This window comes from Phaseolus vulgaris, chromosome 11, assembly GCF_000499845.2.
Source record: "Phaseolus vulgaris cultivar G19833 chromosome 11, P. vulgaris v2.0, whole genome shotgun sequence".
Lineage (NCBI taxonomy): Eukaryota > Viridiplantae > Streptophyta > Magnoliopsida > Fabales > Fabaceae > Phaseolus > Phaseolus vulgaris.
In genome coordinates, this window is record NC_023749.2 from 3,804,582 (window position 1) to 3,822,861 (window position 18,280).

Below are 18,280 nucleotides of genomic sequence, written 5' to 3' on the forward strand. Positions count from 1 at the left end.
TTTGTTGGTTGAATTTTCTCCAAGCTTCAGAAAGCAGATGCATAGGACCTGTTGAAATAGGTACTTGCATATTCTCCTGGTCGTGGAGATTGGCTTGTTCCTGGTGTCTTTGATTTCTGTGCAAGATAACACTTGATATAAGGAATCAGAAAGACCTCTCAGTTTATACCTTTGTGGCATGCATACATCAGCTACACGCTTTAATAGGTTTTGCACGAGCAAAAGGTGAATCATTTCTTGTATGAGCATCGCATTTGGGCATGGACATTACTGCTTCAAAAGCTTCAACTAGCAATGACACCTTCCTTTTCCCTGCCGGAGCAAGTTGCGTGACAGCTTTTCTGAGTGCGAAATCAAGCATCCATTCCTCTGCATTTTTTCTTTCATCTATCATTTGGTGCTTCAGATAAACTTTCTCTGGTTCTAGCTCAGAAACAATGGGCAGGAAATTTGGCTTTGGTGGGTTGATCTTTCTCATTTTCTCGTCCTCTTCCACAGGTCTCTTGCGTTTAGTTCCCCATTGCCAATTCTTGCTTGTGTGCTGCTCTTCACCACCTGTGCTCTTCAACTTACTACCTTTAACTTTATTTTCCTCTGATAATTTTTGCTCCTGAACAATAATCGTGGTGCTTTCTTCAGACACTTTAGACATGTGAGTTAGGGGCTCCTGGTTAAATTCATCATCGTCATTCTCTAGGCTTGCTTCTTTGTCTTCACAGCTCTCATCAATCTTGCAACTTTCACTATTGTAGTGGCCTTCACTATTTTTAACTATCTCTTCCTCCTGTAACACTGAGACACAACCAACCTCATAATCCAAATGTTTCTCATTTTCTCTGTTGCTATCTTTTCCATTTGTTAGATGCTGAAATACTTCCTCGGTCAAAGTAGATTCGTCATACTCAGGATTTATAGCTTTGGATGGATAGTATGTTTCTTGAATGCTTTCACTTGTGTCTTCCAGAACAACATTAGTGTAATGAGGCTTTGCTTCAAAACAGATTGTCCTCTCTTCTTTGGGTTCTTGGAGTCTGACCTCTTCAACCATAATGTCTGCATAATGGCTGTTAAAGATGTCATCTAACCATATTTCAGATATATCATGCGAACTCTCTGATATCGACTTGAGTTTTGAGTTGATCTCCTCCCCTGAGCAGATGGAAGAATCAGTATTGTCTTCATAGCTGAATTCACCGAAATGTTCCTCCTCCCAACTTGTGGAATAGGACTCATCCAATTCAATATCCTCCATGTGTTCCCCGTCATATCTAGCCTCATTGCAGTAGCTTCCTGTACAGGTTTCTTCATGAAACCAACTAGTTGGTTGGTTTTCCTCTGCATCTTTAACATCTTCTCCAAGATGAAAGCTCCCTTTGTTATCTACTTCAGTTGCATCAGCAGTGAAGTAGTTTTTGAAATCCTCTTCAAAATTGATCTGAGGCTTTGGGAGATCATGAGTCACACCTGGAGTAACTTGCTTGACACCATCCTCTTCTGCTGCAATGCCATTCTCATCCTTTGCAAAATTGATATCTTCTTGTTTTTCAAGGTCTTTGACGGAGTTGAATTTTCTCACTTCGTCAGCTCCTTCCCTTTCATTAGCATACATTTCAAAAAAGAAATCCATACCAATTTCTTGTGCCAAGGGAGAGATTGCTGGATTACCAGTAGCAGCTTCATCACATGCAGGTTTTTCATGAAAGACGATCTGCTCAATATCAGAGTCTTGTTTTGTATCACAGCGGGGCACATTCCAACTTTGAGGGACCTCAATTTCCAGCTTCATATTCTTCTTCTGAGTCTCCAAAAGATGCCTCCTTGCTGACATGAAGTTCTTCAATGGAGGCAAAGGAGCATGATCATGGCCATTAAGAGAACAGCATGTATATGGGCAAACCTTCATGACTGAAACTCCCTCAGACTCAGTTCCCCCGGGGTGAAGCGTGAGGTACTCGGGAAAGTTATAGTCTTTCAAAGTTGAAGAGCAGGTAGCCCTCTCTGGTGCATTCACATCTTCGAACAGAACCGCTGATGTGAATTTTTTTGAACAAGCATTACAAGGGTTAAAACCAGGACTCTTGGTTAATGTCCTCACTGAATTCAAACTACACGATCCAGACAAAGTTTTTGCAGGTTCTTTGCAAGAAACGAAACTAGTTTTTGAATTTCTCATACACTTTTGTTTTAGACTCTTACCATCTGAACTAGATTGAGTATGAGGATGACTAACCGACAAAAGCTCTTTTTTTGCTTTTGAACTGCTGGTAGGCTTCATGTAGTTGGGTGACCTTCTGACCAAAGCCTTTTGCTGTTGAGGGGATGCTGCAATAGTTGGTGACTTTCTTGGTTGGGATAAGCTCCTTTCTGAAGATGATGAATGAGAAGGGTCAAAATCAGAAAGCTGAAAGGACCTTGACTTCATCATTTTCTTCATCTTATCAGTTTTTCTAGTTTGGCCATCTTGGTGCTGAGAGGAAGATGGCTTCGACTTTGCAAAGCACTTGTCATATTTGACATCATCAGCTTGGATACCAAGCTTTCCTACAACAATTCTTTGAACCATATTCAACAGAAAACCACATACATAATAACAGGAGATTTGGAATCAAAATAAGTATTCCTTTCTGTGGTGGAATTCAAGCACAAGGAAAAAAATCTTGTGCTCTTGTTTTCCACAAAGGAAGTTCACATTGCAAAAAAAAAGAAGAGACTATATCCCAAAAAACCAAGAAAGATTCCCTCTCTTGGTTTAATTTGCTTTGTTTGCAGACCTTTTCCTTCTTGCTTACTCTCAGTTGTTGGGAAGGTAATGGAATTTGAACAAGGCTGATACAAGTAGTTCATGGTGATCCCTACTAACACAGGGTTTTGGTGCTTGTAACACCAGAACCAGAACTCTCCATTTGCTAGTGACTTGTTTCGTATATTTAAAGCATAAAATAGTTGCTGATTTGATTCCTTAACTTCGCCTTCGAATGACTAAATTACCCTATCTTTCATTTGGATGAAGAAAACCTTGAAGGCCTTTTCTAGGTGTCCCATGAGGACAATCCAATTTTTATCTACTTTGCCATGCTTTTGTTCAGTGGCAATTAAGTTCTATTAAAGCAGCCCTTTGGTTCACCAAAATAGCCTCAACTGTTTTTTGCTTTCAATCAATTGCATGTTAATGGTGTTACATAAACAGATTTCAAAGCACTGTGTTAATACAATGGTAAAGATCTTAAATTTGAATTATGGCTCTACCAAAACCCGTTTTCTTCAATCTGTAGTATACCTACTTCCTTGTAGCATATGGTGCAACTCACATCACATGAAATGTCAGAAGTTGGCAATGAATGAATATAACATTTTCTTATAATTCTCAACTATTAATAAATTGTGATGCTTCATGATAATTAACACTAATGCTTAAAATTTTAGAAGCTTGTATTAAACAACCATAAGAGTAATCAAGAGTAATAGTGTGATTTCATACTTTGAAATTTACAATTAATTTAAATTAAGAGACATATTCAGCAGGAGGTAGGTGCATGAAAGAGAGGATCTCAAACTAATCTCTCAGCTCCTTCAAAGATTCAAAGAATGATTAATGGTAATTATGGTATGGCCCACAAAAAGAAGAAGAAAAAAGCTAAAACTTAAAAATCAAATGGTAAGTAATCACCCTAAACAAAAAGTGTAATGCTTGATTGGGGTATGATCACTGTATCTTTTATGATCATGAGGCAACGAAACACCACCAACCAATGCTTTCTCTAAGTTATTGATTATGATCTTAAATTAAAAACTTAGTATCTGAAATAAGGTTAATGAAGATGCTTTTGGGTAGTATTCAAATTTCGTTTAAATCAAAAGGTCTAACATGAATACAAATTTCTAGATAGAACACTATTTATTGAATATTTAGAGTTTATATTTTGAATTTATATATTTTAAGTTAAATTCGAGATAGACGTTATTTATTGAATATTTAAAGTTTAGTCAATTGTCATAGGGAAAGATAATCCTTCCTTCCATATACTTTTTCAACCTTTCATTTATTTGATTTAAAATCACTTTAATTTTAAAAAACAAATCAGTTTGGCTTTCACGCTAATATTTATACTAAAAATATATAACACTCCGCCTAAGAATGTTTTTTTTTAATTCTCATGCATAAAAAATACTAAAAACATATTAATAAGTGTTTATAATTTTTATAAGTCAAAAAGTTAAGCTAGTATATATTTATTAATGTTTTGTTTGGACGAAGGATGTGTGAGAATTTCAATAAGTAAATTTGCACTAATTTAAAATGTAAGCTTTTAAATTTACTTTTGTCTTTAAAAATATTTGAATAATGTAATATAAAATATTTTTGCCTTATATTCTTTGCACACCATCATTAGCAGCTAAACATACCACCACCAACTACTAACCACACCACCACTAGTAGTTAACCATGCAAACCACAATACACCATTTCATGCTAAGAAAACGCGTAATGAACCATTATGAACACTACAAATATGTTCTTATCACTTGTACACTCCAAAAAACCAAGTTAACTTCATGAAATCATAACATAAAACAAAAACCACGCAAATAATCAATTACGAATTTGGGATAATTGATTATGCTTGATGATATTTTTAAGCCATAATAGGTCATCCCTTACCTTTTCAACCATATTCGATTATGCTTAATGATGTTTTCAAACCATAGGTGAGTATCTCTTGTTTTTTCACCCATAATCGATTATGCTTGATGTGTTTTTAAGCCATAATAGATTATTCCATATTTTTCAACTATAACTAATTATGCTTGATGATGTTTTTAAGCCATAATTGACTTAATTTTTCAGTCATAATTGATTATGCTTGATGATGTTTTTAAGGGATAATCGACTATATACGAAAGATACATGTATAATCCATTATCTGAAACACGTAATCAATTATTGGCTTCAATGATGTACGCTTTAGTGACTTTGTATGTCTTCAAGATTGTTTATTGAGCTCTAGAAATGGAGTCGGTTGTACAATACACCTTCATGCACCTTCCACACTTACTTATAACCATCTTAGAATGAGGACCATGTTCCCATGCACAAATGAAAGTTGGGGCAAAAGCGGAAATGCACAATTGCCTACTTGACTTTCAGTTACTTTCTCTACATGTGATGGAGGGAGTGATTTCAATGTATTCATGTCTATACTTACCTCCTTTTCCATGCATATCTTCTAAATCAAACTCAAAGCATCCTCGAACATCCGTCTTTGCATACCCTACCCAACTTAATCACAATGTAATAAAGACAATTATGTGTAACTTATGTAATTTATTACTAATTTTATTTTATTAATATAATTTATTTTATTATTTTATCTTTTAGGTTTTATAACTTTTTTTAAAGTCAATTAATTACCTATAATAAAATTATAAATATTATTTATTTTATAATAATTTTTTATAAATTAATTATATTTTTTAATGATTATGATTAAAAAAAATTGTTATAAACAAATATCAACACTCATTTACTTTAGTGTATATGTTTCCACTAACAAGTAATAATGATTTTGAGAAGTAGATGTGAATCTATGTATACTGCTTCTATGTAATTATACTCGTGAGTTTTTTATATGAAAAAATGTTGGAGGTGATTTAACACCAATGAAACCATTTATATAAGAAAGTTATAAGATTACTTCAATTCAAAACCTTAAAGTCATTAATTTAAAGAACCTATTTAGTTAGTTTCTTATTTTATTTAAGGACTCACTTTCCTCTTCTAGGACAAACATCATTTTAACTTGTGCATCAAATCAAATTATTTATTTCTTATTTAATTGAATTAAATTTGTGTCTACATTTATTTATAATTAACATTAAAAACTTCAATTAACTTTGTAAGTAATCATGAAATGCGCAAAATATTAGCTAAATGTTCATTGATTGTAAGCTTATTGATTTCCAATTTTAATTTTTTAATTTAATAATAATTTAGAATGTATTTTATTTATAAAATCATAAAATATTAGAATTAACAGTTTTATTAGTAGTAAAGAATATTTTCAGCAACCAAAAAATAGAAGAATTTTCTTAACCATTTAATCCAGAAATTAGGTCAAGCAAATAATATACAAAATGTTATAAAAAAATATAATAGAAAAACATTAATAATACTAAATATAAAAATTTTAATAAAAAAACTACTCTTTGTTCTTTTCCTATTTCCTTGAAGAGATTATGAACAGTAACATGTGTTTGCAGTTTCAGCACTTACAAAATTATCATTTTAAAAATTAGTAAGTATTAATTAAGGATAGTAGTTCTAAAAAACTGAAAATTGCATACTTGGAGTGTGTTTTTTTTGTTGATCTCTCTCTCTCTCTCTCTCTCTGCAATTTTTCCTCTGAAAGAAGTAAAATGCTGGCAAAAGAATTCTATGCATAAAACAAAACTAGCCAATTAAGAGGGTCACTATCCTTTCTTACAATATTAAGGAGAGAGATAGAGAGCAAGGTATTTGCACAATTCTTACATTTACAATGGTAGAGGTTAATAATAATTTTGCAGCAAAATCGAATGAAGTAGTCCAGATTGGAAGAGTTCTCTTCTGTGTATAGGATTTGATCATTGACATGTAATAATAAAATGAAGTAAAACAAATGGGACACTATACAAACTAAACAAAAGAAAGCGAATTATTTATATTCCTTTCCGAAGAGCAACAAATAATACAATAAAAATGGGAGAAACAAGAAAAAAAATATACGGCAAAACCTGATTCATTGCACTTTCTTGAACCAGGCCATCATCTTCTTGGGGGTAGTTAGATTTTTTCTCTACAAATGCATCAAAATAATTCTGGTAGCCTGTGTTCTTTAAATGAAATGGAGATCTTGTTGTCACTTTCATCATTTCCATAGCCTGCCAGAGTTTGTAATAACCCATGAATGCAAAAGATAAAAAGAAATAATTAAATGTATGTCTTCTTTTCCATGATGTGTGTAGGAAACATCATAGAGAAATGTTTTAGACACTAAACAAAGTACAGTTCTTTAAAATTCAGGTTGAACTGTTATGTAGAATATTATATTTTGGAAAGACAAAACACATTGCTCATCACACCAGAAATTACCTGAAAACTGTACATGAACTGTCTTGCTTTCTTGCTTACTTTAGGACTTGGGTGAGAACGAAGCTTCTCGTACATACTTCGAGCCTCATTGGACCTGTCAATAATCAAAATATGTAAGGAACTCTTGAAAAAAGAAAAACTGGTCAGTTAATAATAAACACCACCACTTTCTAGTCTACAGGCTGTAGTTATTCCTACACAAAGTCCCAGTTGTACCAGACTAACTAACCTATAATCTAAATGTTCACTAAGACTACAGGGTATGGCAATAAAAACATACAGCTCATTCTCAAGAAAAACAAGGTCTCAATCAAAATTAGCTCGGTTTCATATGCTGCAGTGGCAACTGACAAGGATTTCATTCCCATATTTTCCCCACTGATTGCAACTTCACTTTTGGAACAGTTAAATAGTTAAAGCGACCCTCTAGATATGAAGATGTTATTTCACTATGAACTAGTGTTTATCTTGCCCTTTGCATCAGGCAACAAAATTGACATCGGAACCCTGATTGTGAATGCGGCTTAAATTTGACCACTTCAATGGCAAAGACCCCTGTTTCCATAAAGAACTTCAACAAAGACTGAGCCATCTCAGCCACGGGAACCAACCAACACTTTAATTAGAGTTGACTTCTAGAGTCATATCCTGTATTTCCAACATTATGAATTTTGGGGAGGGGAAGGGGCCTACTTCATCACTTCGCATCAACAGCCTAAGATTATACAGTATGATTGGGTGATGATGACATCATCAAGAAATGGAAATAAAACTTCTTTTGAGGGTCCAAATTTATGAATTGAGGAATATTGGAGACTACAAGGCAATACACGATAAACCAATTTGACACAATACTATGACACTATTTTCAGAACCACTTAATTGTTCATCCTTTCAAGTTAAACATACACCAACAAACAAAATGCATGATTTTGAATAAGAAACAGTCATCAACACGAACACACAACACAAGTTGAAGTTACAACCTTGCACATGCAAATTCAATGCTAGTGTGTCATCAATTCTATGCAGAACACAATTTGGCAGTTTCCATTAGAAGTTTAAGTATGTGAAATTTCTGAACATACCTACTGAGGGAGTCTTGACAAATCGACCACTGCAAAGCAGCTAATCCATGGAGTTCACTCTGCAAAGACATGATTAATCTCATATATTCCTCCAATTTTTTTCCCTTAGTTTCCCTGCTAGAGTATAGGTTATTACATTTAAAAGTTCAAAAAATAGAAAAGAAAAGAGCATCTTCCGCTGGTCCCCATTTTCACCTTCATCAAGCATTTATTTAGCTGGTTTTCAAAGGGATGATATTAGCTTTATTAAAACATTTACCTCGAAGGTTAATTTATCCATGACCTTCTCATAGCAGGACGATGCTTCATTCAGCTTTCCGTCATTCATTAACAAGTCACCATCCTTCAATAACTATAAATATCACATGCAGTTTAGAAAGTATGTAGGCTGGGATTATCAAGCAAAAGATAATCAACTAAAGAAGAGGCAATAACAAATTAAATTAAAAAGATAACCATCTAAATAGACAAGCATTTAGAATTTAAGATATCCTAGCTAAAGGATTAAAAAAGTTTGTGCATGCTGATGTTCAATCTGCCAATCCTGGTTCTCATCTTATATATCTGCCCAACCCCTTGCCCCCAATCAGTCAATCACAATACTGAACTGAAGGCTTCCTTGCTATAACCAGTGAAGATTGAATTTACCAACCAGGAGGAAATCCAAGAGACTATTAACATGTCCGTCAATATAAAGGTTAAGCTTAAATCATTTCAATCCCAAAATGGTATTTTGATGTTGCTAGATTAATTTATTTGATATGAGCAGGCAAAAAGGATTAAAAAGTTTGTTTGCTCGAAATCATCAGTTTTGAAATTACTTATTTTATTTTCTTGTAAGTATAATTGCTTTGAACTGAAAACGGTTAAAAGGCTCTAAATTTAGTTTATTACCACTGAATGCATTTTGAAACATTTTAGGAAGAACATATAAGTTGAATGTCAATCTATCATATTCTATCAAACCAAGTTAGGTCCATGATTTGAATAAGCCAAGAAACCGAAGCAGCTTGAGCCGTATTATTATTTTTTATATTGGTCATAGCAATCAATTGTTAATGATAATCAACAGTCAATACAAATATTACAAAAAGAATATTAAAAGAAGGAAATAATAGCAGTAATATTTTGGGATATAGCTATATATGCGTACCTCCTCACACTCAGATTTTAGCTTTGGATCAATATTCAATCCATATTTCTTTTTGTAGGCAGCAAGTAGCTGCTTTGTGCGAGCTTCTTTAACAGCCTTTTCTTCTTCAGTCTCTAGAACCTCCCCTGGACGTATAACTCTCCCACCACCAAACTGAAAATGCCCAGAAAGAAAGTGTAAAAAGTGGGGGTAAAGGATAAAGGGGAATCATAAACAAGTGGACAAAATTGGATTCATTAGGCCGGACCATTTGACAAACACTAAATACCATACAGTTTTTGAAATATTGGCCGGTCTAGGAAAGACACCCCAGGTAGAAACTTTTGGCTTGTAAAGTTCATCCTCGTCTTCCTTAGTCTGTTCAGGTTCTGGAACCGTTGCATCATCAAACTTGCTTGTGTCTCCAACAATAAGCTCCACCTCAGGCAAGTCATCATCAAAGAAGGGGTCTGAAATAGGAACTAACCCAGGTGGCAATCCCCTAGTCTTCTTCTTATCTGCAAAGTCAAGCCCCACAAAATCCATCCTTGAAACTGAAAGTTCTCCCTTCCTACCAACTTTGTCGTCTATAACATTTTCCCCTGAACTCCTCTCACTCCCTCCCAAGGATCCTAAAATCGAATCCAAACACCCATTTTAGCACTGCATGCATATTGAAGTACAGATATATACCTTCTCGTTATACATTACTAAAGAAAAATCAATGGAAGTCCTAGTAAGATGGAAGATATCAACAAATATCTGTCACACAAGTGCCCTCAGGTTTGTTTCTAAAGTATCAGTTTCTCTACAAGTACTCGTAAGAGAAAAATATTTTAAAACTAAATAAACTTTTTTATCAGTTAAAATCAAATTAGCTTTTAGATGAAAAACCTTCCATAGCAGTCAAAAAGTATATAAGTTTTTTTATAAGAGTATTCAGTTGAGATTTAAGAAAAGACTTTTATAAAATGTCATCTAGATTTTAAAAAATTATGTAAGAATGTAATGATTTTTTAAAACATTTTGATTAGGATTTATAAAAATTTAAAGGATTTAACGTGTTTAACAAATTCATAGCTATTCTATATTTTACTTTTTTCACCAAAATTAAAGTATATCTAACTTGTAATCAAAGTATATCTTAATTGCAGCCAATGCCAATATCCAAGATATAACATTTGATATTAAATTATCAAATGATTATTGAAAATAGTCAGTAATTTTCTTATTCGTCATTATTTTAAATAGATAAAATCTTAAACATCCAATAAAAAAAATTACATGGTAAGTCATTATTTGAAACAAAAGTAACCTGAACTTGTGATCAATAAATTTCAAAACAGTTACCATAATTAATGAGAAAAATAAAAGAAAAACAAGATTTTTGATTAAAAAATGTAAAATCAATACAAATTATAATGAGAAATTGATTCTAACATATTATTTTCCTATATAACATTTATTTGTATATTTATAGTTCTAATAATTCTCCTTATTAATATATTTTCTCGTTCTTACTCTTGGCTCTTAGAGTTATGATTGTTTTAAGGGGAGCATGGCTTAATCACTGAGAATTATATTAATATTACATTAATCGAACACGTTAATGAAATTATGAGCAAAAACAAGTACTAATTATTACCTTGTGTTTGTGTTGTTTCGCTAAGAGCAACACCTTTGTTCTGCTTGTACTTTTTGGCCTTCTCCATTGCAATCTTCACGGCGTCTGGCAAATCCTTTTGGCCCTCGCCACCGACGATTCCCTTTTTAACCGAATCGTCATCAGCAGCGCCTTGCGTAGTTCCCAAACCGGGGTTCGATTTTATGGACTTTTTATAAGCTTCGGCCTTACTGAACGCAAGCTTCACGGGATCAGCTGGGCCCGTTCGGGCTTCGGGTGAGGGTTCAGAAGATTCAGTGTTGTCGGGACCCACGGCCCAGCACATCTGCCTGGCGGGCTTAAGAGACGCTGAAGGCGGGCCTGCGAGTTTTGCGGGGGACGCGACGCGTAACGAAGAGAACCATGGAGGCTGCAAACAAGCCATGTTTGATGTGTGCGAGAGAAAACGAAGGATCAGCAAAACCAAGTATGTGTCGCAGTGTTTGCAACGCAGAGGAACCGAGCCATCGCGTTTCTGGTTCCTATTCTGTTGTTTGTTAGATAAGGCAAACAAACCAAACTAGCATTTTTTTTTTCTTACCTTTTTATCAACTTTAATATAAAAAAAAGGGAAATTTCCTATCTAGCACTATTTAGACTTTTATTTTTCTAACTAGCACCCTTTTCTTTTTATTTTCCTATCTAACACCCTTTTATTTTTATTTTCTTATTTAACACCCTTTTACTTTTTATTTCCCTATCTAGCACCATTTCAAAAATAAATAAATAAATAATAATTTATTTATTTTTTGATAATTTTAATTTTGAATTAATTAAAAAATAAATATTTTTAATGTTTAAAATAGTTAGAAATATAATTAATGAATAAAGAAATGAGTTTTTATAAAATAAAATAAAAAAAATTAAAATGTTTAGTTTAAAATTATTTTTTTAAGAATGAAGAAAATAAAAAATTAAACCCTACAACAACATAAAAGTTGAATCTATAAACATAAATTACTATTTATTTTTATTATTATTGATGATGTAATCATGTTAATTTCAAGTAAAAAATACATAACATAATTACAAAAAAACCAAAGTCAATTAGTAATAATTAATAGTAAGTAATATTGAAGTGTCTATCTAAATGCAAAATCCTAAAAATAAACTAATGCAAATGTTACACTTAATGCTTAAAAATGAGAAGCAAAAAATGAAAAAAAAGAGTCTAGAAAATAAAAACAACAACAATAAAAAAAAAAAGAATGGTAGAAAAAAAATAACAACTAAAAACATGAAAGATATAAAATAAAGGCAAACCAAATTAAGATAAAGATAAAAGATATAAAAATAAATCCAAATAAGATAAATATAAGAGATATAAGGCGATACTAAATAAGTATATGTTGATCATAAAAATGAAAATAAATGAAATATGATAATTCATTTAATATTTTCTTCAATGGTACATTAAATAGTTTGTGCAAAATGAAACATAATTAATGACGAGAAGTGCACAATCCAGTAATGTTGGGACATATTCTTTATGTGTGTCTTGGTGTTTGACAATATGGACATTTTTTTTTCGATCATGTTGTTCTTTTATGTCCATATCAGTCCTTATTTAACTTTGTTTTTTTATAATTATGTCCTGTATTTTTTACTTGACATTAACATAATTACATCATCAATAATAGTAAAAATAAATACTAATTTATGTTTATATATTCAACTTTTATGTTTTTGTAGAGTTTAATTTTTTATTTTATTCATTCTTAAAAAAATAATTTTTAAACTAAATATTTTAAATTTATTACTTTTTTATTTTTATTTTATAAAAACACATTTTTTTATTCATTAATTATATTTCTAACTATTTTAAACATTAAAAATATTTATTTTTTAATGCATTCAAAATTAAAATTAGCAAAAAAAAAAATAATTTATTATTTTTTAATTTATTTTTGAAATGGTGCTAGATAGGGAAATAAAAACAAAAGAGTATTAGATAGGGAAATAAAGACAAAAGAGTGTTAGTTAGGGAAATAAAAGTGTAAATGGTGTTAGATAGGGAATTTACCCAAAAAAATATCATGAATTACAAATTAAAAAATTAAAAAATAAATAAAATATATATATATATAATCAAGTTTTAACTAATTCTATCATCTTTAGTTGTTTTTAAAATATTTTCATTTATTTAAAAGTTTATTAATTGTTTTGTGTTGGAAATTATGCAGATTTTTACTGCATAATTATGCCATTTAAGCCTATGTTTGTTGTTTTGTGTTGGATTGTAGTTAAGTGGTGTGAATTTTTTGGTATTTGTATAAATATTGGGACATGGAATCTTCCATTTTAATTCATTTAATCATTCCTAATAAAAAAAGTGGAAGATGATAATTAGCCTTGCTTAGCATTTGTCCTTGAATATGATGAGTCACTTATATCAGATGAAGATGATAGAAGGAGATTCACTTAAAAAATGAATTTAGTAAATACTTGCTTAGTTATTATATATTTATGGATCTAGATGTGCTGTTGGAAAAATATTTAAAATAAATTAAAACATATTATAAAATATATAATTGAATCAACAATTACCAGGGATCCAAGTTATATAACTTGATCAACTTTTACTATATAATCATATGAGTTATACCATAAGGGGAGATTTAATTAATTATGTCTAATTTTATAAAACTGCACTTGTTTTTTATTATTACAATATATATATATATATATATATATATATATATATATATATCAGTATAATTCGATTACGGGTAGATACAATATCAAATAAAATAAATATTTTTTCTAATAGCAAGACATTATATTTTTTAGGGTAAATCAAGGACCTAGTATACTGCAGTGACATTTTCGTAATTTTTTAAAAAATAGACTAGCTTTTTTTAAATTCTTAAATGAGGATAGAGATTGAACAATATATGTAAAACTTATGTTTAGATTTAAAATATCTACGTTAAGATTAATATAGAAATTATCATCATATAACTTATGATAAATGTGGAAGAGATTATTTTTTCGAAGTAATTTTAAATTTGATTTATTTTTAATTAATGTAAATTTTTTAATATATATTCTAAATAAATATCTTATGAATCAAATTAAATATTTATGTAGTCTAACAATGAATAATACAAACTAAAAAACTTTTTTAGAACAATTTTCTAATATTATATTAAAAATAATTTAAATTTAACTTATCTTCGTAAAATTGATTTGTATATATAAATTTAACATTATTTTTATTTGAGGTGGACTTTGAAAGTATAGTTAAATAAAAAAATTAATAAACTGACATCAGTGATTTATTGAAGTGTTGTGAAATTGTAAATAAAATAAAAAAAGTAGCGTTATTTTGAAACATATGCTATTAAACCAGGTTTTTTGTAGGGTTGGAGAAAAAAAAAAGTCTCAATATATTTGATAATCTTGACCATTAGATGACTTTTATATGTTTAATTTCAAAATTGAATTATGTTTCACGAAACACTGAAAATAAAAGTTGTAGATGTTTTTTTTTCGTTTATTTATAATTTTTTATTAATAAAAAATTAAATAAATAAAATAAAACATTTCAAGATTCCATCCTTATAAAACCCCCACACAAATTTTATACTTTATCATATACATTTCCCTTACAAAAACCCTTATAATTATGTGTATTATTTCATGATAAAAAATAATGTATTAAATAAAGGATAATAGCTACAAAAATAATATATTAAATAACATATATTATAGTCTTTGGAAATGACATTTATGAATGCGGCTATGATACTAGTTGGACTTGTAAATCATTACTTTTTATACATTTAGAAACATATACAAGTGTTGCTATCAGAAATAACTGTATTTATAAATTAGATTTACAAATGCAGTTATATAAGTGTCTTTTTATCTCTTCCATTTAAAAATACGTGTTCATCAAATACGATTATATATATAGTCACTCATATAAATGTAAAATAGCCGCATTCGTTTTGTCTTTCTGCATCAGTAATGAGATAACATAAAGCCTTGGGTGAGTGGTTGCATGATAGATGAATCTACATGCACCGATGAGTTTGATGAAATTCAAGTGCATTCTTCACTGCAGAAGATCAAAACCCCCATTTATAATGTTTTTTCGTTGTTTAGCATTGCCTTGGCATTCGTCAATACACTTTTCTAATTAATGTTGAATCAAGTAAATCATATATACTCTTTCAATCCGTGTTTCTTCAATGTATATCACAACAACTATAAACAAACACAATATTTTCCTTATGGGGTGCTTGCGTTGCTTGTTTCATCACCCATTAAGATTATTGTAAAATTGTGGCTCCAAAGTGTGATTTCTTATGTTATACATTACTTAAGAGAAACTTGTTTCATAATATTGAAAAATCAAATGGAAACGAACATAAATATATTTTAGTGCATTAACAAATGTTTTATAAGGTCAAATACTCGAGAAATAAAAAAAAAATCCGATGTTTTTGTAAAGTGAGAAACCGAATATCTTCTCTAATGAGTATCTTTCTGTAATCTCTTACTACGGTTTTTTATATGTTATTCTAACCACTCATCATCTATCTCAGCTTTAGCATTAATAGGATTTAATTACTTAATGATTGCACCATGGTGGTAAATAACCTTTCTTGCATTCTAGTACTTCTTTTGCTATTTTGATATGGTTGTATTTGGAGTTCTGCATACAACATAATTGCACAAGGTTAAGGAAAATCAACTATAGTACTTGTTTTCTTTTGTTTCAGGCCATTGTCAATAAGAATTTCATATCAGCATTGTACCCTCACCAACTTGTACTGTGAGTGTTGGGTGGTCCACATGTTAACTTGCACAGAGGATCACTAGTTGCACAAATTGTTTGCAAATTATGAGTTTCAACATAGGTTTCAACAAATTGTTCTTAGTGATTTATGATTTATTAGTTATTTTTCTTAGGTTTTCTATCATTTTTACATATATGAATGTGTATAAAAATAATTATATATTTTAGAAAGGATTTTAGCACCAGTGGAACACTAGCTACGTTGCATAAGATATTATTTGTTTCACACTAAGAGAAAATTTGTATTGATATTATATCATTTACTTTTATCTCTTTAACTATTAAGTTCTTTTATTTGAACTAATTATTTTATTTGAACTATTTGTGCTACTTGCAGAAATAGAAAAAGATTGTTTCAAGAAAATGACAGAAAAGACACAAACAAACTACTGAATATTCGAATATTCTTAACTGTTGTTCATTCGAATATTCTTAACTGTTGTTCACTTTAGTAAGAAAAAAAAAATTCAACCATACAAAACACACACGTGTAGTTTGGAACCCAGAAACTCACAACTTTTTCTTTTTCTGGATGGAATAATAATTTACTTTTTTAATATATATAATTTATCATTTAATAATAAAAATAATATTCTATTTATTTAATAAAATAAATAATTGAATAATTTTTTTTATTTCAGAATAAACAAATACTTCTCTTTTTAAAATAATGATTATATATATTTTATTATATATGTATATGAATTATAAAATTATATATTTTAATATGTATCTGCATTTTCTACTTTTTATCATTTATATATATATATATATATATATTTAATATTAAAATTTAATTAAATAAATATGAATATAAATGAGAAGACATATAAATTATCTAAGTACACCTACTTATATATTGTGAAAAACATAGTCAATATAATGTTTATATATGGTAAATTCATGTAATATGGTTAAATTTACAAATGTCATGCACTTTACAAATGTCATGCAGAATGGTAAATTTACACAAATGTCATGTAATTTACATAGTCAATATAACAGTTACCCATGAATTTGGTGTCTTAAAAATGTTAATAATAAAATATAAACTTGATATATATATATATATATATATATATATATATATATATTCTAAAAAAGAAAACACTAATTTACCATGTCATGGTTATTTGCAATATTTAGTCTTGAAGTTTCTCTTCCTCGTTCTAGTGTTAATCTTTTATCACTTATATTTTCCATTTTGCTATATAATCTAGAAAAATTATAAAGAAAAAATTATTTAAAAAATTCTAAAATAAATATGATTAATGAGACTTGTAAAGTAAAAGTAAAAACAATAAAATAGATGCAAAACAATTATTAGTGTATAGTATTTGCTCTTATACCCTCCTTCAACATTACATTGTTAATTTTATTACTTTCATTCTCATTGGTAACATGAACCAAAGTCTCATAATGGAGATCTTGAACCAAAAGCTTTGTCATCTAACCTTTTCCATTCTTTTCAATGGGCACGTTATGAGTACAAAATAATAATCTATGCTTAACACAAAAGCTGAATACAATGATCGGTCATACCATCGCTATCCATAATGGAAAGAAACATTTACCTATTTATATAATAGATCGTATGGTAGACCATAAATTAGGAGAATTTTCACCTACTGTAAACTTCTGAGGACATGCGTAAATGATAATAGATTTCGTTGTTCATTTTGACATCCATTTTTAAAGAGTAATGCATAAATCAATCAATAAATATTACAAAATGGAATTCTTAGGAAAATGAAGTTCAACTCATTTCTTTTAGAATTCATTAAATAACGAGGATCAGACAAAAGCAAAGCCCTCTAATGATAGAGACAACACTTAAAGAGATATTAATGCAATGATATGTTAAGTCATTCTCCTCCATCTACTCACAAACTTCAATTACAATTTCATAAGACAAAGGTCAAATTAGGGTTATAGAAATATTAATCAAAACATAGAAAGAGAAAGAGAAGTGAGAATGAAAGTGGAAAGTACGGTGGGTTTATACGGAGATATTCAGATTCAATAGGGACCAAGTAGAGAGGAATTAAAAATTGTTTCTTAAATCAATTTGAAAACTGTTCTTTATGAAACTACGAAATGCCCAGAATAATTTAATAGAGTGAAAGGTTGTTATAAAAGGAAAATGAAAAAAATAAATAATAAGCGTATGCAACTTTTTTTGAGGATGCAACAGAGAGTGTCTTCCTCTTTCTACATTCCTTCCTTTTTTACTTTCTTCTAACTGAAGTTTCTCCATGTCTGAAGATTGTGAATAAGTAAATCAGCTTCGAAGTAACTTTTTCGTAAAACATAAAGAAATGAAAATATATTTAAAAAATTTAATTTAATTTTTTTTTTGAAATTTGAAGTGTTTCGAAAAGCTTTAGGGTTTGAAAATTGAAAAATTTTAAATTTAAAAATTTTGAAAAATTTCAAATTTTTTTAAAAAATAGGAAATTAC

At 29.9% G+C, this 18,280-nt stretch overlaps 1 protein-coding gene across 1 annotated transcript; it reads right to left on the bottom strand.

Moving 5' to 3' along the window:
• Positions 1 to 6,513: 6,513 nt before the first annotated feature.
• LOC137820657 (uncharacterized) lies at positions 6,514 to 11,551 on the bottom strand. Its single transcript, XM_068624844.1, has 7 exons — positions 10,995 to 11,551; positions 9,644 to 9,981; positions 9,371 to 9,523; positions 8,477 to 8,569; positions 8,218 to 8,276; positions 7,130 to 7,223; positions 6,514 to 6,918 (listed from the first exon to the last, which is right to left on the bottom strand). Exons 1-7 carry the CDS (start codon positions 11,395 to 11,397, stop codon positions 6,697 to 6,699), a joined length of 1,362 nt encoding a protein of 453 aa, XP_068480945.1. The 5' UTR covers positions 11,398 to 11,551; the 3' UTR covers positions 6,514 to 6,696.
• Between the last annotated feature and the right edge of the window lie 6,729 nt (positions 11,552 to 18,280).